The 26,072-nt window shown below is 47.2% G+C and overlaps 1 protein-coding gene and 1 long non-coding RNA gene across 3 annotated transcripts in view; one reads left to right on the forward strand and one right to left on the reverse strand.

Moving 5' to 3' along the window:
* Nucleotides 1-12,666, reverse strand: part of LONRF1 (LON peptidase N-terminal domain and ring finger 1) — a 29,074-nt gene extending 16,408 nt beyond the window's left edge. Inside the window, exons 1-4 of the mRNA XM_025179944.3 lie at nt 11,691-12,666; nt 5,260-5,378; nt 1,703-1,825; nt 480-626 (exon numbers count right to left, since the gene is read on the reverse strand). Coding sequence (XP_025035729.2) covers nt 480-626; nt 1,703-1,825; nt 5,260-5,378; nt 11,691-12,300 — 999 coding nt within the window. The 5' untranslated portion in view covers nt 12,301-12,666. The remainder of the gene's footprint in view (nt 1-479; nt 627-1,702; nt 1,826-5,259; nt 5,379-11,690) is intronic.
* Nucleotides 12,667-20,909: 8,243 nt separating this feature from the next.
* LOC149524514 (uncharacterized) lies at nt 20,910-25,788 on the forward strand. 2 transcript variants are annotated; one of them, XR_016349408.1, is made up of 3 exons: nt 20,910-21,286; nt 21,759-22,115; nt 22,381-25,788. It is a non-coding gene; the product is annotated as an uncharacterized LOC149524514 (long non-coding RNA). The 2 variants fall into 2 exon arrangements; XR_016349409.1 differs by having other exon boundaries at nt 20,910-21,074.
* The last annotated feature ends 284 nt before the right edge of the window (nt 25,789-26,072 follow it).

Raw genomic sequence — 26,072 nt, forward strand, 5'->3', positions numbered from 1 at the left:
ACTGAACATGAATAAGTAGAAGCCAAATTCAGATAATAAACTTCACTGCACAACCAGACTCAATAGTTAACTTATGGAATTTGGTAGGTCAAGAAAGCTCCTGCTGAAATTAAAAAAGGGATTAAAATCCTCATTTGCTTCAAAGAGGAAAATAATTTTGGAAAAGAAATTTTGAATTATTTGGAAAAATGTATAATGATACCTTTTTATTTTGGAGTTAATATTAACTAATGAAACGAATGAAAAGTGCACTAGCCTGTGTTTTATCAATTGTCAAAAATTACAATATTTTCCAGCTGATTCATTAAATCAAACAGAAAATTCTACAGCTTGCAGGCAGAAAGATGTTACAGCATATACATGCAATAGGAAAGGAGCTTAATAAAAGTTTGATAAAGAGCTTAAGTTCTGATGCCCTGACCTAATCTACTAACCAAGAGAAAAAATACATATAATATTACATGGTTTTCATTACTTACCTGCTCTGGACAAAGCTGTAAATTACAGTCAGACTCTTCCATCTCAGAACCAAGCATAAAAGATTTATTTCGTATATGAGGCGAAGTCCAAGCAGATTCCTTCAAACTCTCTCTCACATTTTCTGGTGACAGCAAATCACACAATGTCTATAAGATAAACATCTTAACATTACGATTAGGAGGAAAAGATTAAACTATGACTTCAGTGAATATAACTACATGACCACCACGAAGCAGCTTACTTTATATCTAAATTTCTTAATTTTAAAATATACCCTTCCGTTTACTCACTACCATATTATCAGCTGTCGCACAAATTCAGTTCAGTACAATTCTGCTCCTAATTAAATAATTACGAACTTATTTTTGCAAAAGCGGCGAGGAGTCCTATGGCACCCTATAAACTAACAGAAGTGTTTGACATGCATCTGACGAAGTAGGTCTTTGCCCACGAAAGCTTATGATCCAACACTTCTGTTAGTCTATAAAGTGCCACAGGACTCCTCACCGCTTTTGCAGATTCAGACTAACACGGCTACCCCTCTGATACTGGATATCCTTATTTCTATACATAAATTAATCTCTTAAATTCCCATCTTACAGAAAGTGAGGTTCTCACACACCTAAATATGAGCTTGTAATTAAACAATATGAAGTTCTGAAAATATATTAATTTGCATTGTGCAAAGTTGACAATGCAGATATATTTGTGTCCATAGAATGAAAAACTTAAAACATTTGATTTTTGTACTCAATTTGACATTTTCTGGAAAGTATGAAAATCCGATTTCTGTAAAATTGAGCAACATCTGTTTTACTTGAAAACCATACCAACTATTATTCTAAATGGATTAATTACACATATTTTGCCGTAACTCAACTTCATCTTAAAAAAAAAAAAAAAAAAAAAAAAAAAAGATTTGTGTGGAGTATGTTGGTGCACACTTATTTTATCCAAGGACACTATGACTCTGTACTCTGCACAGAAAATTAAATTCCTGAAAATAAAATCATCCAAACTTTAGTTGTAATAGATATGTAGCCGTGTTAGTCTAGTCTAGCTGAAACACCTAATAAACCATCTTGTTAGTCTTTAAAGTGCTACATAGTCCTGTTTTTTGTTTACACTTTAGTTGAACATTTTATAGTTGCAAAGGTCATGAGCCTAAATACATTAAAGACTGACATTCTAATGTAAAGTGGGCCACAAACTATCAAGTTACCTTTTCTACTTCTAACTTTGCTGGAACAAAATCCTCATCAAGGGATAAGCATTGTAGTAACAGTTGTAAAGCATCACCTACAAACCCAGCGTCATGCAGCACTTTTGCTTTTCTGAAGTAAATCTGAAAATATAGAAGCAACATTTGATAATTTCATTAAAGAAACTATAATAATGTTTGGACATACTAGGATATTGCATTTGTTTTCCTTTTTACGTGCAGGAAAGAATTGAGAGACACGATAGGGAAGAGAATATGCCTTTTCTGCAAAGCTTAGAAGGTCCACAGAAAGGAGGAACATACTATGCTCTCTAGTCTCCTTCCTCTATGCAGCTAAAACAGCACCTCAGAGTTACAACTAAAGAACAGAGATTGTTCATTACTATGAAGTGAACGTGACTTAATACACCTTTGGAACTTCTGAAAAAATTTGTCCAATTCATCACAACTTTTTCTAACAATATTACAGCCAATATGACATTTTATAATAATTTTAGGCCAAAACCAAGTTTATAAAAAGGAAATTCAGTGCATCTTTACCTGCAGAGTAACTGCCATAATTCCACAACTAATGGCTGAGACAGTTTCCCTACAATGGCTGTTTGATGAAAGTTTCCTCCTAAGAAAAATCTCTGCCTCTACTCATCTGGGGCAGATTTCTTGGAGCAGGGAAGGATTCTCTTACATGTCCACCTTTTTAGGAATGAAGACTAAAAAGGTCCTCAGACTTTGTTGGAGTAAGCTATAGAGCAAGCTCAATTTTTGAGATGCTTTGTTCACAAGCTGAGTTTCTCTGTAGGTATAATGAAAAATGAATACACCTTCCCTTACAGGACTACTCCAAGAATTATTTACCATATAACATTTTTCCTCATTAAAATAGTGAAAAAGTGATTATATTTTCACTAAGGATGTAAAAATCCCGGTTAATCAGTTAACTGATTAAACGTTAAGGCCACTTACTGTTTAATTGGTTAACTGACTAAAGCAGGATCCCAGGCTGGGGACCACTCCAACCTGGCTGTAGCATCCCTTAGAGCTCCCACCCCTAGTCCCATCCTGGAGCTGGAGATGGCTCTAGTGCCTATCCTTTGCCAGAGCAACCCCTGCTGGAGGGAGGGAGGACTGCGCTTGGGCCACTGGAGACAGCCCCCAACCTTCAGCAGGTGGTGAGCTGCTCCAGACACAGTCCTCCCTTTCCCATATTACCAGTTAACCAGAACCAGTAAGTATTACCCATTTGGGTCCAGTTAACCCAGTAATCAGATAACCGTTCACATCCCTAATTTTTACACTAAGTCCAAAACTCTAAAGAGACATTTTTAAATATAAAATTCCATTTTTATTCAAATTTCCATGTTAAAGTTATGTGCAGCATATACAAGCAGCACATTTTTCCAGAAAGACCCTGCCTTATAGCTACCTGCACCACATCCAGAGTCATCCACAAGTACTATGCAAAGAACTAGTTAAACTGGAGTTAAAATTGGTAAATATTTACCTTTTCAAGTTTTTTCTCTTAAAGGATTTTTTTTTTTAAAGCAAAGCCTGGAAATTCACAATTAAAGTTACATTTAAATCAGGGATCATGGAACATATTTGAGAATCAAATATCTTTCACTCCATGAAAATCTTCATGAAAGACCAGCAATGCCTTCAGCTTACATACAATGGTGATAGTTACATGATTACTTTAAGACAAGAAATATTTTAATTTAATTCACAAGACAAATTGCCCTGCCCTCCCAGCTACTGAAAATGTTCTCCGTTTAGCAACTGAAAGACATGCAATCTTGAACACACATTGCCACCAACAAAAATAATGAAAAAGAAAACAGTACTTTTGCTACAAAGAATAGCTTATTTACACTGTCTATTGATTTCATTTTGTGTAGTCAGTTTTATTATTTCTTCTGTATAGAATTTCCTCTTTGCAAGTCTTTTTAAAATGTTTCTCTCTCTCTCTCTCTCTCTCCTGTTGTATACTACAGGCTACTGGAGCATACAAAACCACCACAACTGCTAGCAGGGGGCTCGGGGTCAGCAAAAGGAACTACCGAACATTTAAATAGCTTTTGAACATTAGATTTCCAGTTAATGGCATCCCCTCCTTTTTGCTCCACCATGGATATTTTTGAAAAGCTTTGTCAAGTTAAAGCAAACTGCTCTGTCAGAAGTCCAAGGAAAGCTAAAAAAGCAAGGACCCTGTCCTTTCCAAAGCCTTCCAACACACGTATTTTGTCTTGCTAGCGCCCCTTTCTCCTCACCACAGTTAAATATGCCAAGACTAATTTTAAACAAATCCAAACTTAGGAAAAAGCTGTTTTAGAATCAGAAGTGTAACACACACACACACACCCCTGCCTCGACTTTTTACTGTTACCTCCCAAATGCCACATCCAAGTTTTTCTAATAAGATGGCATAGATCAGAAGTCTGAAATTCAGGCAGCTTAGTTAGGCTTTGCCAAACTAGAAGGCATGTCAAAACCTAGCCTGTAACAGCTAGCTAGTTTCAAACCTAATACCATAAATAAAGTTGTCTATTTAATAGTAACAAGATGGTAAAAGGATTCTCTTTAGTTTTAAAGCAAATGTCTTCAATCTTGTCTAGGAGTCACTGTACGTTTTACTAAGTAGACCCTACATCTTTTTGTGACCCCGCCATTACATATAGTACAACTTGTGCATCAATGGAACCCTAGCTCCAGCCTGGTGCAGAGGTAAAGGGGAGCTGGAGATGAGATTGCTACTTATCTCACAACAGTTGCAGCAGCTATTGTCCATGACAGAAGAGTAGCTTGGCCAACACAAGTGAGCAATATAGCAGCCATGTGCATGGGTTTGCAGCACCACTAAGATTTGGCCTGGCCATCTCTATATGGACAGTGGGATGGCCACAAAACTTTAAGTGGCACCGAGGCACCAAGTCACAATGCCCAAGCAAAGAGCCATGCCTATCTATGGATGGATGAAAGCCATCACTGTGGGGTTGGTGAGAAACGGTCTTGTTTTCCAACACCCTCTTGCCCCAAAAACTCCTCTTTCACCCCAGACCAGAAGAAATGTAAGTTTGCCTAGGTCAGGGCCTAGTGTCGAGTTAAAACAGCCCAGGATGTGGCAACCCACCTAGAACTTTCTTGTGAGCCATTGGTGCACTGGGATCATTTTGGGGGGGGGGGGTGGAGGGGCGCGGGAGAAGACTGGTCTGTGTCATACAAGAACAAAAAATACAACTTTAAAAAAAATATTTGCATAGCATCAAGACATTTCACTGACGAAAAAGGGCAAGAACCCTCCACTCTGAAAAGTTTAAAATAAAAATTGATAAAGATATAAAACAAGGATGCAGAAATGCAGTATTTTGCACAACTCTTAACTCCCCAATTTAAGAGTATTTTTTTAGATCGAGCATGTAGGCAATACTAATTTAAAAGTTTAAATAAAGAATAACTGGGTCAGCCAAGTTATTCTGATGCCATTTGAACATCATAATTTAGCATTAATTATACTGAAGACAAGTTAGATTTTTTAGAAATCCTCAGCCTGCAAATCTTACCTCTGGCCAATTTGGCATTTTAGAGATGATAACATTTAGCTCTTCTATGGCTGTTTTAAACTCGTGGAGACCAGCATATGATTCAGCTCTGTAAATTCTCAACATCAAGTTGCTAGGATCTGAAAACAAGATTATTTTTAATTAAATATACACACATTTTGATCTATTTAAAAATTACACATTCCTATAAGATGATAAAACTTACAAGCACACTTATTTTTTAGTCAAAACTGCAATTTTGTCCTGTCCCATGTTGGGCCCCAGATATTAGAAAGACAAGGTGGGCAAGGTATGTATATTATTGGTCCAAATTCTATTGGCAAGGGAGAATTTGAGCTTACACACATCTTCAGCTTTGGTCAACACACCCAGAATGTCACAGCTAAATCTAAAGAGAAATAGATTGTTTAGCATAAATAGTTACATATTTCAAGGGACCATTTGAGATGACGTGGCCCATAAACATGTTATCAGCCACTAGCTATGCAGAATGGATATGCAGGCATACGTCCTATTTGCAAATCGGAGTGGCTGTACTTACAAAACTGCAAGCTGTTCTTGCACATTTGTCCCAGCATTGCAATACTTAAAAAAAATGCTCTCAATCAGTTTTGGCTCCATCTTTAGGTTAAGCGTATGCCTTTATAAAAACTAAAAATGTATTCATGCAACACCAAAATTACAAATATCAAACCACTATTCTATTACAAACTACAGAAGTGAGAGCACAACTATATTGTACAACAAGAGTACATGTATTTTGTTCAAACACCAAAAAATAAGCAAGCAGTAACCCTATATTTGTAAAGAGTTATTTTTATACTGGAAGCAAACTTCTATGCTTATAATTAATTCACTTCCCAAATAATGAGAGAAAATTATTTAAAGCAGTTATCTTGAGTAAGGGTTTGTTCCTTTACAACTTATCTTTTCTTTTAACCTGACTAAAATGGAGTTTACGACATTAAGTTCAATTTCATAGCAACAGATTTATGTCAATCAGATTTTCGACTGTATGTCTGGGTAAAGTGGAACTAAGGTGTGCTGAAAAGGAGAAAAGCTTCTTTAAATTCCCTTGGTTTAGGTGTGTTATTTTTAAAAAGAGTAAGCTAATATTTCCCCCTTCAAACTCTGAGTCTTTGTGAGAATTCCTCTATGTTACTGGAGGAAAGAAAAACCTTGCCTAGCCAACAGCTCGGAATACATACTAAGTAGCGATGTGAAAGTGTAACTGTGTACACCATTAACTGATGAGCCTGGACTCATTGGTTAACATTCACTGTTAATACAGGCTCCTGGAATACACAGGGAGCCTGCTTAAACGTCAGCTCCCTGTGTGCACTGGCTTTTGGGGAGCTGCCTGCCACCCTGTACTGAACAGCAGGTAGGAGCTGGTACATGCAGGAATCTGGCTTAAAAAACAGCTCTCCACATGCACCAGTTCCAAGGGAGCTGATTACCGTTCCACCTGTAATCATGTAACCATGCTGAAGTTTTCAGCAGTTACATGGTTACTTAATTACACACATTTTAACACTCCTACTAACAATCATGCATTTGCCTTTGGTACTTCACAGCAATGTTTTTTAAGTGCATGCTCTCAGATCAATGGATGTAAAGGTTCCTAAAGTTGTAGGACATCCTTTACATATGTATACAGCTGCGTTAAATGCTTCCACCACATTAGAACTACCACATGGAGTAGCAACTTTTGGAACACTGGTCATTTTAGGACTATACAATGAAACAGACAATCAGGGCCGGCTTTAGGAAGTGTGGGGCCCAATTTGAACTCTACCCAGGATTTTTTGTTGAGTGCAAAAAAAAATGGGGACTTAGGTAAGCAATTGCTGTGGGGCCTAAGCAATTAATCAAAGCCTATCCCCCCACAGAAGCCAAATTCGGTCTGGTGTTAACTATCACTGCTGGACTGAGAATCACAAATCAGGCCCAGACAAGGTTTAGGGCAGCATACCAAGTTAATAAATATTTTATAAACCTTTACCTTTTCTCTCTACTGCCATGTCTCCTCTCCTTGCTTCATCATCTCCCCTGGTGCCTGCTGCCCAACTCCTCACACTCCTCTGCTGTCCTGACTCCTGCCCTTCTCACTGCCCTCAGCCCTCCTGCAACCTGTCCCCCTCCACCAGCCCTTCTCTTCCCCATGTGCCCACTCCTCCAGGAGTCCCACTCTGACCATGTGAGCTACGCTTCTTCTAACACCTCCCTCTACACACCTGCCCTGCGTCTCTCCTCTGGTGCTGGTCCCTCCCCTGCAGGTCTGTGTCCTTCTGCTTCACCCCCAGAATCCCCTGGCACCTGCACCTTTCCTTAGCCCTGCACCGTCCTGGTGCCTTCCCCCTTCCCTCACTGCCCCTGCCCCCTTTGCCCTCTTTTTCCCTGATGCCTATCCCTTCACCACCTCTGCCCCAGTTCCCCTCATGCCCCGTGCCCTCAGACATGCCTTACTCCATCCCCGCCTTTCTCATGCCCACCCCTTCTTTCAAGCCTTCTCCCAGCACCTTCCCCTCCCCCCTCTAGCTCCCAATGCCCTTCCTCTCTCCCAGCAGCACCCTGTCCCCCTCCCACTGACACCTCCCCTCCTGCCCTTTTCCTCATTGTCTGCACTTGGCCCCCTGGCATTTGTCTCTCCTACACTCTGTCTCTTGGTGCCTTCCCCTTTCTTTCCCCTCCCCCTCCGCACAAGCCCCTTCCTCTCCCACCCTCTTCCCTTACATTCTCCCTTCCCCTACCTTCTGCTTTCCACTTTGCTCCTGCCCCACTTCACAGCCCGGCTACAGCCCACTGGGCAGGAAGCTGTGGCCAGCACAGACACCTCCCAGGGTGTGAGGAGCTAGACAGGCTGCAGGTGAAACCCCGGTGAGACAAACCCTTCACGTAAACATTGAGGCTAGCCCTGCCAACCAGGGGAGAGCAGACTCCAAAGCCGAGGTCCCACAGCCACCTCAGAGCCTTCCTGCTGCCCATCAGGGGACTGGACTCACTCCTGCACCCCACTGCTGGTAGGACCCTGTGCCCTGCACCTCCATCTCCTTGCCAGTGGTCACTCCCCTCTTCTTGCACTCTCATCATTCTGTGCAGTGGTGCCCCCACTTCGTGCATCCTGTTACCCCGCCAGGCTGCCCCCATAGTTTGCGCTTTCCTGTTCCCCTGTGAAGCTCACAGACAGAGAAGAGCCCCAGAACCCCATAGTAAGCAGAGCCCTCAGGAGTCCATCCTCTATGCAAAGCAGGATCCCCCACCCCCACATCCCAGCCAGGCTGGGACTGAAACACCTCTAGGGATGGAGATTCTTCCTGCCCCCCCCCCCCCCCCCCCCCCGGGAACCCAGCCCAGGGCTTCCCCACTGGCCTAGAGAAAGAGTCTGTCCTAATCTCCAACCCACACCTCCTCCCACTGCAGCGTTGCTCCTCATTCTGCCACCTGCTCCCACTGAGAACAGCCTCTCACCAACCTCTTTGTACCCTCCCCCCCTTGCAGGGAGCTGAAAGCTGCTCTCAACTTCCTCCCCCCCCCCCTTTTTCTCTTCTGCAGATTGAACAAGCCCCAGTCCCTCAGCCTCTCCTGCCAGGGCCACGTGATTTGGAGTTGGGGACACATGAGGTGGGGGTAGGGGGACGCTTAGTACCTCCAAATAACACCTGGGAACTCCCCTATTCACCATTTCAATATGACAATGTTAGACTTGGCACAACAGATGCCTTGTGACGCATTTAACAAGGTTGGGGGGGGGGGAAGAAAAGGGGCCTTTTAGGTGAGGGCCAAGCTTGGGGGAGGGAGGGAGGGAGAACTCAGAGGCAGGACTCCTGGTTCTGTCCCAGCTCCAGGAGGGGCCTGGGAGCCCAGAGATCCTCCAACACCCACACCTGTTGGTGGCGACTATCCCAGGGTTGGCAGGGCTGAGAAGGACTCAGGAGTGCGCTGAGGGGTAGTTCTGGAAGCTCCCCGCACTGACTTCAGAGGCGCCTTCTCCCTGCAGCTGCCACAAAGGTGGAGCGGGGGGAAGCTGTGGTCGGAGCCGCTCTTCCTGCCGCCGACAGCTCACATGTGCGGCACGAGCCCTTCAAGGGGTTGCAGCCGGATCGGAAGGGCACTGAGTTCCAGGCGAGGAAGGGGGCCCCGAGGGAGGGGAATCGGAAGCTAGGCCGCACGGCGCCACGCACCGCCTGCTGCTAACAGTTTTAAAATCCCAGGCCGTGACGTCATGTCACACCCAGGCGTCTCCCCGCCCACCTGCAAACGCCGGCAGCATGCGCAGGCAAGGGGGAGATGAGCCGACTTCCAGGTGCGGGGCCTCCTTAGGCGTGGGGCCTGATTCGGCCAAATCGGCTTAAGGCCGGCCCTGCAGATAATGTATGAAGACTCAGTCTGAGTATGCAAGTGTACAGTGTAATAGTTGCTTGAATAATCTGTGTTAAAAAAAGAAAGTTTAAGATTGAAAGCTGTATTTTCAGATTTTATCACCCATTGGTTAGGCCCCAACCTAAATGTAAACTAAGTACAGGTTGAAGCTCACTATCCAGCACTCTCTGGTCTATCAAAATCCATTGTCTCAATGTCCACTTATGGGTGTGGCCAAGTTTCCCATGATCCCATAAAATTTCTTTACAGTCACCAGTCCGGGCTCTCACTGTTCTGTGCTGTTATTTAGCTCTAATTTACCCCAAATTTCTTCGAAGAGTCCAGTAAGCAGTGGAAGTGTTGGTAATCCCACTAGTAACTACTGACCAGCAAATTCCCAAGGGTGCCAAACTAGAAAGGTTCAACTTGTACTATGACAATCAAAGCCATAAGCAGAGCCATGAAGGACCGGGGGGGGGGGGGGGGGGGTACCCTTATATTCTTAATGTTTAACCAGAAAAATAAATTTCTTTCTTCTATTTCAAAAACCCTAAACCACAGTGGTGTAGTCTTCCATATAAAACATTTATAAGTATAGTGACCCATTTATAATCCGAAACCCATTTAGATTATGCTTTATTTGTTGGATTCCCTAGCAATGCTAAATTCTAGGTCATTACTAGATCATTAAAATTAACTATTTTAATTCTTAAGAAGTCTCTATTTAGAAAATAAATCCCTCTGGACACTCCATGCTTCTTTGGCTCCACTTACACAGGATGCTACAACAGTACTAAAAACTAATTTAGGACACTGTTATAAGTGAAACAGTTTACAACCACATATATTATGCTTCCAAAAGATGTTTGAAATAGTCTGCAACACTCCCGTTTAAGATCTGATTCTGACAACAGCTTATTCTAAAATTTCTGATCTATACTGGGGAGAAATGTTAGATGCAGAGAGACAACGATATCAAATGAATCTGTTTAGCTTGATATCTAAACTCCCACCCTCCTGCAGCTGGCAATTCCACATATACACTGCCAAAATATTAAAAACTTAGTGTTAATAAAGGTATCATTGCTAAACACACAAGACTAAATTTCTGATCAACCATAGCGAAAATAAAGAGACCAGCACTTAATTTCAGAATGGAAGAATGAATTTGGTTAAGGCACCATTAGAGGAAATGTAGCATTATTCTGAATAAATGTTTTATCTTGCCCACCTTTATAACCTCTAAATACCTAGATGACCTACACCAACCTCACTGATTAGACAGGAATCTGTGCAATCCCAAGCATGTTGTCAATGATCAATAATAATCCAAGCACACCCATTCATTTCCCCCTGCCTTCTCTCCCAACAGTGTACAGTATTATAAAACTTCTACCACACCCATCTGTGATGTCACTAGCATTACACAACCTGTCCCCCTCCATATCCCATCTGCTTATGCAACTAGGCCTTGCCTGCTGGGAACTGTCTTAGTGACACACTTGAGAGGCTAAGAAAAAAGGCCTTTCTTTGTAACGAAAGCAAATACAGCTGGCATGGTTCTGAGAGACCATCTCCTTCCAACAACGTCTATGTTAGAGGGAGGGCACAGCTATGCTGGGAAAATAGTGTGGAGTAGAGCTGTAGCAAGTGTGCCCCACTCCACACATAACCCTCACATGTTCACCACCCACTCCTCAGAAAGCCCCACGTTTCTGGTTCTCTCCCTACTCATTCCTCTGGGGAGTTAGCAACATTAGCAAAAGTCATCTCTGGAGCTCTAGCATGCGTCAGGCTTGTTTCAAAGGGCCGAACCCTGCGCCAGTTTCCCCTCGTGATTTCAGCAGCTTACTTCATTCCCAGCTTCGACTCGTACCCGACTGATTCCTGGCGGGCTAGACAGGGGACTGGGAGAAAGGGGGCAGGGAGAAGACGAAGCGTCAGAGGACTGACAAGAAAAGCCAGCTCCTTGCGACACAGCCGAGGAGCCAAGACTCTGCCTGTCGTGTCACCCAACCGAAGCGCCCCCTGGGCTACAGAGCTGAGCTCCCCTAACCCCAGTCCGTTACCTGCTTGCAGGGCCTGGCTGACGGCGCTTAGGCTCTCTCGAAAGCGCCCCTGGCTCAACAGCTCCCCCAGCCGGCTGCCGGTCCTTGCCCTCTCACACTCGGCCGGGAACCACTTCTCCGCCAACTGACTGAGCACGACGCTGGTCCGGAGCTGGGGCGGCCCGGCTGGCAGCAACAGGTCCCGGCACAGGCGGCAGCGGGAGCGTAGCTCCCTCCGGAGGCAGAGGCGGCAGTAGCTGTGCCCACACCGGGCGGTCACCGGCTCGCCCAGGAAGCCCCGGCAGCCGCAGCAAGTCAGCGGCCCCGCGGCCGAGCCGCCGCCGCCCTCCCCCGGAGTCCCCTGACCGCGGCTCCCGCCCAGCCCCTGTCGGAAGCGGTAGTTCAGCACCAGGCAGTCCACGAGGGTCTCGAGGCGGTGGGGTCCCGCAGGCGGCCCGAGCCGCAGCGCCGCCGAATAAGTCTCCAGCGCTTCCTTCAGATGATTGCCCAGGGCCAGCAGCTCCCCGCGCCGCAGCAGCCGCTCCTGCTCCCCTTCGGGCTCCCCGCGGGGCCGCCCGCTGCCCCCCGACTCCGGGGACCCCTCCGAGCTCACAGCCACCGACGACGCCATCCTGCTGCGAGCCCCCACCCTGCCCCGCGAGCCGCCCGGATCCCACAAGGGGGTGTGGCGCTCGCCGCGCCGCTCCGGCTCCTCGCCAGGCTGGGCTCGGCTCTGCGCACGGCCCTGTGCTGGCACTGGCGGCAGGGGGAGGGGCACGGGACCGGGGAACGAGCGCGCCCTAGCGCGACAGCCTGACGGAGGGGTCGTTAGACCGTTACCCCCTTTCAAACCTCGGCGCAGACCGGCGGGTGAATCCCCGCCGCTGGCTTACATAAAAAGCTGCGTCAGCTGACCACAACGGGCACTCTCCATTGGCTGAGAGGCACGGCGTGGGGGAAGGGGCGGAGGAGATTACAAAACACAGTTCGACGCTCCCCGCGTGCCAGAGCTCCGCGAGGAGAGGGCGGGGCCTGGAGGCGTGCAGGCGCCCAGGGCGGAGCCCGCCCGGGAAGTGGGCGGGGCCTGAGGCAGTAGGAGGAGACTGCGCATGTGAAGCTCCCGCCCTGGGGAGGTTAGAGCCCCGCTGTAGTGGGAGCTGCGAGGCAGCCTCTCTGCGGGGCTGGGCGGGACCCCGTGTACAAGAGGCTGTCACAGGCAGCGAAGACTCGGCCCTGTTGTGCTGCGAATGCCTGATCCTCTGCGCTACAGCGTCCCCTATAGGGGGACCTATAGGACAGTACTTTCCCCCTTCGCACACACCCCCGCCGCCAAACACGTGCACTTCTTTTTTCACAGTGGTGCCCACGCCGGCGGGCCTCTGGCTCCAGATGCTTCTTTGACCCTGCGCAGGTGTTTGGAAGTGCTGGACTGCCCCTGGGTGGTGCAGGGGGCATTGCAACTTACAGCATGGTGGGGACAGCGGGGCAGAAATTTTGATGGCGTCAAGAATGCCTTGGAGAAGCACCCGCCCTGCAGACACCCTCTCCCTGTGCTGCAGCGCGCACGGGAAGCCATATGCCGGCAGCTGTGGGGCTCAAGCTCGGCTGTAGGGATGGTGGGGCCCTCCAAGGATTTTTAAGTCAGCTGGGAACGGCAGTCTGGGCCAGGGCACACACATCGGGTGGCAGGAAACAGCAGGTAGTGAACTTTGGTGAAGCCTGGACTGAGCAAAGAGTATTTCTGGACCTGGTGCATCACAGGCCCATATAACTCAGTGCCTGTTCTTAGCGGTAGAGACTGCTTATGATGTTGTAAAGCCAAAGAGCATCCCTCTTGAACCAGGATTGTACACTAGGCCCTGACCTATTAGGAGTTGGGTGGAATTTAAAGGGGTGAGTTAAAACCCTAATGGCTATGTCTAGACTACCCCCCTCTTACACAAGAGAATATTCAAATGAGGCAAAGAGTTGAACATTGCCACGCCTCATTTGCTTACTTAATGAGCCACCATTTTTTGCACTAGGGGCTTTTGCGCAAGAGCTGTTCTGCTGCTTTTTTTCAGAAAGAACTGCTCTTGCGCAAGAGGGAGATTTTGCGCAAAAACGAGCTGTGTAGATGGCTCCTTTTTACGCAAACGTCCCTTGCGCAAAAATGGCAGCTTAAGTATGCAAATGAGGCATGGCAATTTTCACCACTTTGCCTCATTTGCATATTTTCTTGCACAAGAGGGGGCAGTCTAGTCATAGCCAATAATATTAAAGGGTCACACATTAAAGTGAACATACCTGTAAGCATCAGCCCCATCTCAGATGAAAGGTGTGTCCAGGAGATTTGGAGCAGTGTTTACGTAGATGGTGGGGAGAACAGTGGGGAAGGGAGGACAGAGAAGAACCCAGAGAAAAACAAGAAACCCAATCAGAAGCCTATGACAGCATAAGAAAGACGATACTGGATCAGAACAAACCCCTGTATCTTGTCTTTTGCCAGTGGCCAATATCAGGTGCCCCACAAGAAAAGAACAGACCAGGTAATCACTAAGTAATCCATGCCCTATCTCTGAATCCCTGACAAACAGAGGCTAGGGACACCATCCCTGCTTATCCTGGCTGATAGCCATTGATGGACCTATCCTTCATGAATGTATCTAGTTCTTTTTTTAATTCTTTTATCGTCTTCGCCTTCATAACATCCTCTTGCTGACTGTGCACGCTGTGAAGAAATACTTCCTTTTGTTTGTTTTAAACCTGCTACTTATTTCATTGGGTGACCCCCTAATTCTTGTTATAGGAGGGAACGAATAACTGTTTCTTATTTGTTTTCTCCACATCAGTCATGCTTTTATAGACCTCTACCATATCCCCCTTAGTTGTCTCTTTTTCAAACTGGAAAGTCCCAGTCTAATTATTCTCTTATCAGAAATCATTCCATACCCCTAAACATTTTTGTTACCATTTCTGAATATTTTCCAAATCCAATATACCTTTTTTGAGATAAGGTGACCACATCTGCACACACTAATCAAAATGTGTGTGCGCTGTGGATTTATAAAGAGGCAATAAGATATTTTCTGTCCCTTTCTTAATGATTCCCAACAGTCTATATGTTTTTTGACTGCAACTGCACATTGAGTGGATGTTTTCAGAGAACTATCCATGATGACTCCAGAATCTTTCATTTCAGTAGTAACATAATTTAGACCCTATCATTTTATATTGTGGCAGATCAAAGGCAGTGGGCTGCAGGAGTTTGGTGGACAGTAGGTACACCAGGGCTGTGTCTACCACTGTACCCCTTTTCCGGAAAAGGGATGCAGATGAGACAAGTCGGAATTGCAAATGAAGCGGGGGATTTAAATATCCCCCACTTCATTTGTATAAACATGGCTGCCACTTTTTTCCGGCTCGGGGCTTTGCCGGAAAAAAGCGCCAGTCTAGACGGGGATCTTTCGGAAAATAAAGCCTTTTCCGAAAGGTCCCTTATTCCTTATTCCAACAGCCCAGGAGTTGGATGAGTGGGTTCCTGTTTCCTGGATAGGCTGCCAAAGACTTTTGCTCAGTAACCAAGACAGTCAGACCCCTGAGAATCCTTCAGAGTTGTCCTGCAGAAGCAGGCCAATCGGAGACTTGCAGCCAGTTAAGGCCTGCTGGTCGACTATAAAAGGTTTGCCCCTCAGGTATGGGGGTGTGGGGGGGAGGAGAAGAGTGATAGACCAGAGGGGAGGAAGTGCAGCATGAAGAAGCACTGAGAGAGGTTTTTACCAAAGTGCCAAGGAGAAGGTTCTGTGGGAGTGGCGAGGGAAATGGCCCAGGGGGAGGCTACTATTTTGTAGAATAAATGCAAAAGCCACAGTAGTGGCTGCCACTGAGGACCCTGGGCTGGAACCTGGAGTAACGGCTGGACTGGGTGCCCCCAATCCTTCCCATGCCTGGTAGGCTGCCACGTGGGGGAAGGAGACTCTAGGATCATGGAAGGGTTTTCTCCCAAGCTAGTGACTTGCCTGTGATGAAGATGGCTTGTTAAGTGGGGACCTTTGCCTCTGGAATAGACGAAGTAGTGGGGGGGGGTGTCACTGTGAGCCTCTGAGGCATAATAAAAATCCACAAGGAAGTGTGGGACCCAGTGCTATGACCGGAGCTCTGCCACAATGTGTGTAGTTGGGATTATTTTTTCCAATGTGCATTACTATGCATTTATTAACATTGAACTTCATCTGCCATTTTGTTTCCCCGTCACCCAGTTTTGTGAGGTCATTTTTAAGTTCTTTGCAGTCTGCTGTGGACATAACTATCTTGACCAGTTTTGTATCTATAGTCCCTGGGGGCAGGGCTACCTCTCACTGCTGCCTCCCTCTGCTGGGGGTCCTAGTGGAGGGAACTGGGGGCCCCTGTGGGCAGAGATTGTGTTGCGGAAGCCTCCCCTGCGGCCAGGTGGAGAGAAACTGCTTTTAAGCTGGCTCCCCCCAGCACCAGCTCCCCTCCCCCCGCCCTTTGTGGCCTCTCAAATAGAGGCCATAAGGGGAGAAATGTAAGTAGTCAACTAGATTAACTGATAAGCTTAGGTTTATCGGTTAATTGTATAGTTGACTTGTTTACATCCTAATACATGCTGGGAGTTGGACTTGCAGATCAAGATCAGCAAAAGGAGACCAGAGACTGGAATTTTCCATAGAACTTTGCAGAAGTTCACCAAAAGAGGGAGCAACCAGTACCGTGGAAGATGTAATCTGATCAGCATTATATCTGAAAGTACAGTTCTGTATCTAATATGTATGATAGAGTGGATTCTGATCTAGTTCATGATCTCACTGAACAATTCAAACATACATTTGGTTTGTAAAAAAAAGAGCAATTGGTGGTTTTGCATTATTGGTACTATGGTAAGAGCAGCCACAAAAACAGATTGTTATACATTTAAGGCAGACAAAGACAGTTGAAGGTATCTAGCAAAAGTTTCTGCCACAATATAGGAAAATGGGGATCACCACACTGATGGGGCAAAGGTTGTGGAGATACAAGGATCAGATGCTAAGTTTAGAACTGGGAAGTTAAATAACAGTAATTGGAGTTTGGCTATAGATTATATAATAGGATATATGATGTATATAAGGATAGCTGACACAATCTTAAATACAGTATATAAGTTATTAGATCAGACATGCTAAAAGGGCTATAGAATAGGCAATCCCAAACTGAAATGTCTAATTAGTCTTAAGTGGAGATTGACTGAGCCAAATGTACCCGGGAAAATTGGGTCTGAAGATTGGAGCTCTAAAATTTGAGCAACAAATTCACTGTTCATTCACTATTTCTGAAACAGTGAATGATCTAATAATTGTCTTGGATTCCAATATGGCTGTTAGCCATGGTAGTTGATTCTAGGTAAGGTGTTATACAAATTTAGTCTGTGAAAATTCCCTTTTAAAAACATGGCTGTGACTTTCCCCGGGGTACAATGAGGAGTATTGAACAGCTGTGTCCCCTTAATTCTCTACTCTGGGATACCTGATACACCACTTTGCTAGTGAACAACCACCACTCCATGTTCTGCTTACACACCGGCATATAGCTTGCTCCTAGTCTCAGCCACACAATATTGAGAGCTACTAGTTAGCTATTTATAAATAACTTAGCTATGTCTAAACTTGCACTTGATTGACAACTTTTGTTGTTCACAATTGCTTACTAGGGATGTCAATGTGTAGTCAAATACACAATTAATCGATAAGCCTAGGCTTATCGATTAATCTTTTCAACTACACGCATCCCCCCCACCTCCTTGCTGTCTCTGTATCAGCTGTTTCCCTCGCAGACGGGCTCCCACCTGCCACCTGTGCTGTTGCCGCTGATACATCTGAAATTAGATGTAATTTTCTGCTGAAAAATGGCTTCCTAAGTAGATGTTTGCTCTTTAACATCTGGTTGGAGTGCCAGTGAGCCTTCGTCTCTGAAAAATTGGTTAGGAGCTGCTTGTCTGAACCTTGGAGCATATTAAAACAATGATACATAGAATCTAATAATTTCTTATACAGTGTTGATGCATACATTTTTAACAGGAAAGTAGTGTTCAGCAAATTGAGTTTTCAAATAATAACTCACAAGACACATTTTGTACAAAATGTATTATAATCTTGTAAAAGTGGTAACCATAATAGTATTGAACAGATAAATTGTTTGTAGGGAATTGGTTTTCAATGAGCGAGTTGTGCTGCTCTCAGGGGCAGAAACCATTATTACAGCTATTTACTGTGGTAGAGTTCCAGCAATGGGAAAAATGGGGAGTATCTGAAATCTATTTCAGACGCAGGGTTTGAGGGAATCTTATCGACCAAAGTTCTTGGATCTAAAACAAGAACTGATCCCTGTTTATTTGCTGAATGTTTCTGACAAACAGTAAAAAAGGGAACTACAGTTGCAAAACATAGGCCAGTGATGTGATAAATACGATATAAAAGAAAACTACAAGGAGGAAGGTGAATGTGCAGAGCTCCTATTGAACCTGTTCTAAGGCAATGTACAACAGAGAACAGCAGAACACTTTGAGAGACTTTCTGGTTAAGAATCAGAAATTGTTCTTCTGATCTAATAAAGCTTGTAGGTTGCACTGTACTGGTGGGCTGTTTCTACATTGGCACCCCTTTCCGGAAAAGGGATGCTAATGAGACCAGTTGGAATTGCAAATGCCGTGGGGGATTTAAATATCCCCCGTGGCATTTGCATGAACATGGCTGTCGCTTTTTTCCGGCTCGGAGTTTTGCGGAGAAAAGCGCCAGTCTAGACAGGATCTTGTGGAAAATAAGCCCTTTTCCGGAAGATCCCTTATTCCTACTTGAAAGTACAGGCAGTCCCCGGGTTACGTACAAGATAGGGACTGTAGGTTTGTTCTTAAGTTGAATTTGTATGTAAGTCGGAACTGGCTCCAGATTCAGCTGCTGCCACTGAAACTGACCAGGGGCTGACTACAGGAAGCCGGAGGCAGAGTTGCTCTGCCCCCAGCTTCCTGGAATCAGCCTGATCAGTTTCAACAGCTGCTGAATCTGGAGCCTGGGATAGAACAGCTGGGGTGCTGCCCGGTAGGTTCCCAAAGAACCAACCCGGCAGCACCCCAGCTGGTCTACCCGAGGCGTCCCGCAACAAAAGCCTGGTCTGCTGCGGGGGGGGGGGGGGCGCGCACTAGCTGCGCCTCCTCCCCCCCCAGCAGACCAGGGAGACCCGAGCAAAGCCGCACAGGCGGAGGGACCCCGCCGCCTGTGTGGCTTTGCTCCTTTGCCCCCAAGCAAACGCCCCTGGGCAGCTTTGCTCCCGGGCAAACGAGCAAAGCCGCCCAGGCGGCGGCTTTGCTCGGGTGTCCCTGGTCTGCTGGGGAGGTTCAGCGACTTTGCTGGACCCCCCCCAGCAGACCAGGGAGATTGGGAGAAGCTTTTCTCGCCCTGGAGGACACGGGTGGCGACCCGCCGCCCGTGAGCTCCGGGACGAGAAAAGCCCCGTTCGTAAGTGCGGATCCGACATAAGTCGGATCCGTGTAAGTCGGGGACTGCCTGTATGATATTTATTAATTTTTCAAACTCTACAGGAGACTGGGACATGTGGGGAGTTGCTCTGCCATCAATGAGCATGCCCAATTCTACATCTCTTTCAGAGGGTATTGACAGTCCAATTTCCCAAATGTGGTATTGTGTGAAGGGTAGTGGAGTGAAAAGTAGCTTCTTCAAAACTTAGTCTAGGTAAGAGAGAAGTTTTGTGAACTGAATAAATGTGCTTTAATTGGGCCCTCTTAGTCACAAGATTTCTATTCCAGTTTATATATAGCACCTATCTACTATGGCAACAATCACATCAGAAACTGTTAGACAGAAATATGATTCAACCCAATGTTGTTTTCTCCATTTTCCAACTGCCCAGAGCAGAGGAAGAGACATATTTGGGCATGTTGGAGCAGCTTTAGCTTGTTCCTTCTGATGTGCTGATTAACAAGGAATTAGGGCTTAGTGTCTAGTCATGCTTCCTCTCTTTTGCCACCTCCTCTTCATTGTTTAAATTACTTGCATTATGCGGCATAAGCTGCTTTTTAGACTGGGCTTGAGGCACAGCCCAGGCCAATCTATACAATAAAAGTTGCATAGTCTCCCCTCCCCCACTTATTGCAAAGAGCAACTTGACTGTTCTGTCATTTGTACGCAATACAGCAGATGGCATAATAAAGTCCATAGTCTCCAAATTCAATCAACAACGTGTTGACCTAAATAGGAGTTTATGCTTTGGACACGATTGGATAAGAGTCACTTGGCTTTCCAGTTTGCATTGTTCTTATCTTTCTTCTCCTGCAATATATTTAAACAGTGAATTAATTTCTGGTCTTTGTCACTTTCAGGATGTGATTAGGTAACAGGCAAAGGACTGGGACATACCTGTTTCCTAGGCTAGATACCACTCCTGTAAGACAGGAGCAATAAAAGGGAAGTCTACCAACTGTTCAGGTGCACATGTATATACACATGTACAGGGATTTTATTAGCACTGATTTAGACAGTCACATTACTCACACCTGGCACCATGAATTACACAGCATTCTGAATGAATGCTGTTAAGCTTTATATCTCATCATTATTCTGCATATGTCATATGTTATGAACTATTTTAGGGAAGATTTAGAGAAGGCTTTCTTTTTAATTAATTCTTTGTATCCTTTCACCTGTAAAGTCAAATGTCTTAATTAACATGAGTTCAATCACAAAGATTCAGCAGAGGAGCACAATTGAAACACATTAACTAAAATAACTTATACATGACCATCCATTGGTCTGGACATCGCTCAGGCTAGATTTATGTGTTCCACCACACTCAACGTTTTTCTTCTCAACCCCACACCTATCTTCCTTTAAATTAAGAGTCTTTTAGTAGGAACCACAATCTGAACTTAGTTTACACCATCTGAAGATCTCTTTGTAAACTTGAAAGCTTATCTTTCTCACCAACAGAAGTGGGTCCAATACAGGATATTACTTCAGCCACCTTTTCTCTCCATTTGAGAACAACAATAAGATCATTGCCATTCAGAGAGAACATTAAAGTGAGAAATTCCTCTCTCACTTCTGGGAAATTCAGATGAATTGGGAGTTTCTGTTTGAAGGCACCCTAAAATTCCGATGATTTTAATTTATACTTCTCATTATCACAGAATATGCAGCATGTCCTAGCCCAATTTGCCATTATCACACTTTTCATGCCTTCTCTCAGGAATCTACTATCGGCCTGTTTGAGCCAGCACACCATTCAACTAGTTGGAATGTGCAGGAAAAGGCAAGCCTGAATTTCTCTTCTCCCAGGTTGCTCCATAATGTCTGCTCAAGAGATCTAGCCCAGCTGCAATCATAGGCCTGCAATACTAGTCCAGGAGGTCGGCTTAAGGTACGCAACTTCAGCTATGCAAAATGTCTTGGCAGCATCCACACAGTGGGAGGCCAATGGAAGCAAACATTCCAGGTGGCTTCCCTTACTCCTCGCAAAAGGAAGAGTACCAGATGCTGGTGAGGTCTGCCCTCAGCATTAGATTTATGGGTCTATACCAGACCCACTAAATCGAACACTAGAAGCTTGACCTCTGGAGCGTCACTATTGCGGTAAGTATAGACGTGCTCTTATTGTGCATATTGGTAGTTCTCCACAAAGCAGTGCATTAGTGTATGTCTACACTACAGCTTTATTTCAAAATATCTTATTTCAAAATAGTTAATTTTAAATAAGTTATTTCGAAATAACGCATCTACATACAAAATGCATTTCAAAATAGCGTTTTGATATTTTGAAATAGTGTATCCAAAACTGATTGGATGCTGAATCACATTTAAGGTCAGCTGAAACCAGTTCCAGCAGGGCATCAGGTCTTTGTGTGGCTGCTGCCTGAGGCTATCTGAGGCTTGTGCTTAAAGGAACCCCCCTGGACAGCCAGTTCTCAGCTTTCCCTGCTTGCTTGCCTACCTCGCTGAGGGACAGCAAAGCATTTTTATCTCTGTCTGCTTTGGTTGCTCTGACTTGGGCACTCTGGTGCTCATTTTGGATGTGTTGCTGCAAGCCTGGCTGCGCTTTCTGCAGGCTGCCCAACCCTCACGCCATCCTCTGGACCCTCCTGAGGGACAAGGAGAGCAGCTGCAGCTCCCGGATGTTTGCATGCCCTGCTGCATCTGGCGTCTGGACACCAGCAGCGACTGGCGGGACCACATCATCCTGGAGCACTGAGGAGACCAACAGTGGACCCAGAACTTCAGGATGAAGAGGGAACCTTCCTCAAGTTCTGTGAGTGGCTCGCCCCTGCTCTGCAGTGACGGGACATGCACATGAGACCTGCCATTCCCATCCACAAGTGGGTGACCATCGCTCTCTGGAAGCTACCAATCTGTAGCAAACCAGTTTGGTGTGGGGAGATCCACTGTCAGAGCAGTGCTCATGCAGGTATGGCAATCTCCAGCCACTGTGCCAGGATTGGGGGTGTGAGGAGGGGATGGACTGCCCCAAGGAAAAGGGGGAGAAGTGGTGCAAGTCCCCTCAACGGAAGGGTCTGGTCTGTCCTACCCACACTATGGGCTGCCCATGGTGGCCAGGATTGCAGGGGAGGTTGCTCCTGGGAGTGGGGGTGCAGGGCAGTGGCAGGGAAGGAGCACTCTCAGCCACCCTGGCACCCTAGTGACTCTCGGTGGTTTTGTGTGTTCCTCTGCAGGTGGTCAAGGCCATCAACAGAGTGCTGCTCCACAGAATCATCCACCTCACTGATGTAGATGCAGTAATCGAGTGGTTTGGCGCCCTGGGTTTCCCCAACTGTGTGTGTGGGGGGGGGAAATTGACGGGACACACATCCCCATCCGTGCCCCAGACCACCAGGCCTCCCTCTACATCAACTGGAAGGGGTACTTCTCGGTCATGCTGCAGGCTGTCTCTGACCACAGGGGCCAGTTTGTGGACATCAATGTGGGCTGGTCCAGCAAAGCACACGACACACAGGTTTACCGCAACTCCTTCGTGTGCCAAAGGCTGCACATCGGGACTTTCTTCCCCGACCACCACATCATGTTCAGGAATGTGGACGTGCCTGTGTGCCTGGTGGGGGATGTGGCCTATCCCCTACAACTCTAGCTGATGAAGCCCTACATGGGACACCTCAACCCCTCCCAACAGGCCTTTAATGCCAAGCTCGGCAGGGCCCACATCATGGTGAAGGGGGTGTTCAGCTGGTTGAAAGCCCATTTTTAGATGCCTCCTCACCCGCCTGGACCCATCCGAGTGGAATATTCCACATATGGTGGCAGCATGTTGTGTGCTGCATAATTTGTGCGAGAGGAAGGGGGAGGCTTTCCTGCCGGGCTGAATGGCAGAGGCCGACCACTTGGCTGGCCTGTATGCGCAGCCCCACATGGCTGCTAGCCGGGGGCCCATCGGCGGGCTGTTGGTATCCGGGAGGCCCTGCAGGAAAGCTTCCACCTGAGGAGGACTAAAGTTTCCCGGGTGTGCCTCACTGAGACCTTGTGCCTCATTTCACCCTCACGTCCTTTCACTGACCCCTCCCTAACCCCCCTTCCCATTAAATAGAGACACATGTGTTGACGAAAACAAACTATGTTTATTGAAGAAAACTGGGGTGGGGTGGGGAGGGAATGAAGGCGGGAGAGGGGAGGCGAGAGGGTGAGAGAGGGGAGGGGTAAGCCTGGGAGGAGGGAGCTGGAAGGGAGGAAGGGGGAGGAGAAATTCAGGGTTGAGGGTCTTGCTGGTCCACCTGTCTCCAGCACTGCGGGTGCGGGGGCCTTGGCATCCCCGGGGGAGAGCGGCTATGGAGGGTGGGGCGGGTGGAGGAAGAAGCGGGAGGGGAAGCAGGAGTGGGAGGAGGAATGGAGCTGGGGCGGCAGCTGGGGCTGGAGTGGCAGGAGGCAACAATCTCTGCACCAGGGTCTGCAGGTGGTCAGAGATGGCACTGCCCTGGGCAAGCAGCTCCTGCCAGCTCTCCCACCACAGCTGCAGGTCTTCATGCACCCAGTGGTCGAGGGTGCGGTGCTGGCCTCGCAGGATCCCCAGTGCTGCCGCGGGTACTCCTCCTGGATACGGGTCAGCCTGCTGGCCCAGGTGCAGGAGGCTGTCCTGGGCAGGGTGGTGCGCCCTGCACTCGCAGCTGCTGTGGCTGTGGAGAAACAAGAGAAGTGGTCAGTTTTCACTGGGGACGCAGTGGGTGAAGCCCAGCCTGCCTCTGCACGGTGAGGAGGGCAGGTCTCCGCACCATCAGAGCCGATGTGCTTGCACACAGGCGAAGTTCGGCATGTCCAGCTATCCCCAGGAGTGTGAGCTGGCCCAGGTCTGCACCTATGCCCCTGTGCTGTATCTAGTGTGGGGGTTGGGGGGAAAGGAGATGTGCCCTGCCTCTGCATAGAGGGGGCTCATGGAGGGAGAGCATCGTGCAGTGTTCCTCCCCGGGGTCAGGAGCATGCCTTCATACATACATGCGTGTGGGTAACAGGCCAGGGTCTTTGTGTGGCAGCCAGCCAGGGCCACATGCCCAGCGTGGCAGGGCACATGCACAGGTTGCTGTGTACTCAGCAAGGCCCACATGCATGGTCCCTGGTCTCCCTCTCCTCCCTCCCCCTGCATAAGGGGACAGTGATGTCACTCATATTTCGAGGCCTCCCCGGCCTCGGATGACACCGGCGACAGGCTTGCTGGGATGGCTTGGGGGTCCTGGGTGCAGGGTATGCTTCCTCCAGGCTCCTGTGGCTCCCGGCTGGTCTCCTCCTCCTCCTCCTCCTCCTCCGTGTCATGGGCAGGGCTCTCTGCCCCAGGGTCTGACCCCCAGGATGTGGTCCAGGGCATCATAATAGGGGCAGGGGTCCGGATGAGCCCCTAGTTGGGAGCTGCCCCCTGAGGCCCTGGCATAGGCCTGCTGCAGCTCTTTTATTTTCATGCACACCTGCTCCTGGGTGCGCATGTGGCCTTTGGTGGCCAGGTTGTCAGCCATCCTCCTGTAGACTGCCACATTCCTGCGTCTAGTGCAGAGATCGTGGACATTGGAGGCCTCCCCCAAACCTCAATGAGGTCCACAATCTCCGCACGAGACCAGGAAGGTGCCTGCCTTTTGCTGCCAGCCTGCTCCTGGGGAGCAGTGGAGGGCTTGGTGCCACTGGGTTGCTGGCTCATGCTGGGCCAGGTACACGGACTGCTGGCTCTGTGCTGCCAGGATTGTAGCGGGCACAGGCACTGTGGCCAGAGTCTACCCCTTTAAGGGCTCGGGGTTGGGGGGGGAGCAGAAGAGTTTTCCTGGTTGTGCTAAGAGTGGCCACCAGGGCACCTTGGAAGGGCTGGAGGTCCCCTACTTCGAAATAAGCATCTACACAGTGCTTATTTCAATTTAGCTATTTCGAATTTGGTGTTATTCCTCGTGGAATGAGGTTTACCAAATTCGAAATAAGCGCTCCGCTATTTCGAATTAATTTCAAAATAGTGGTTTGGCTTTGTAGTCGCTAGGAAAGTTATTTCAAAATAACTTTGCTGTGTAGACATACTGTTAAGGTATGTCTACACTATAGCGCTAATTCGAACTAACTTAGTTCGAATTAGTTAATTTGAACTAAGCTAATTCGAAGTAAGCTAATTCGAACTAACGCATCTAGAACTAAAAACTAGTTTGAATTAGCGTTTTGCTAATTCGAACTAGCATGTCCACATTAAGTGGACCCTGAATCGGGCTTAAGGATGGCCAGAAGCAGTGCCGGCAGGACATCAGATGAGGACTGAGAGCGTGGAGCTGCTGTCTCAGGCTAGCCGAGGGCTGTGATTAAAGGGACCCAACCCCCACCCCGGACAGACAGTTCTCAGGGGTGCCCCGCTTACAAAGCAGTCCTGGCTTGGAGTGCCCTGAGTGCCCACATTGGGCACATCACAGCACTCGTCCATCAGACCGGCTGCACTTGCCACAGGCTGCCATCTGGGGAGAGGGGGCAATTGGGGGGCTGCAGGAGAGCTTCCACCCCCAGAAGCCCGCAGAGCCAGCCCAGTCCTCCCCATCGGGGGCGCGTACCCCATTCCTCCCTCACCTCCTTCCACTTACCCTTCCCTAGCCCCCCTTCTTGATGTACAAAATAAAGAAAACGTGTGGTCAGAAATAGAATCTCTCTTTATTGAACAAAACTCGGGGAGACTGGGAAAAGGAGGTGGGAGAGGGGAAGAGAGAGGGTGGGAGAGGGGAGGGCAACTAAAATGATCAGAGGTTTGGAAGAGGTCCCATATGAAGAGAGGCTAAAGAGACTGAGACTTTTAAGTTTAGAAAAGAGGAGACTGAGGGGGGATAGGATAGAGGTCTATAAAAGCATGAGTGGGGTGGAGAGGATGCATCAAGAAAAGTTCTTCATTAGTTCCCATAATAGAAGGACTAGA

The sequence above is a fragment of the Pelodiscus sinensis genome, chromosome 4, assembly GCF_052426305.1.
Source record: "Pelodiscus sinensis isolate ZL-2025 chromosome 4, ASM5242630v1, whole genome shotgun sequence".
NCBI classification, from domain to species: domain Eukaryota; kingdom Metazoa; phylum Chordata; order Testudines; family Trionychidae; genus Pelodiscus; species Pelodiscus sinensis.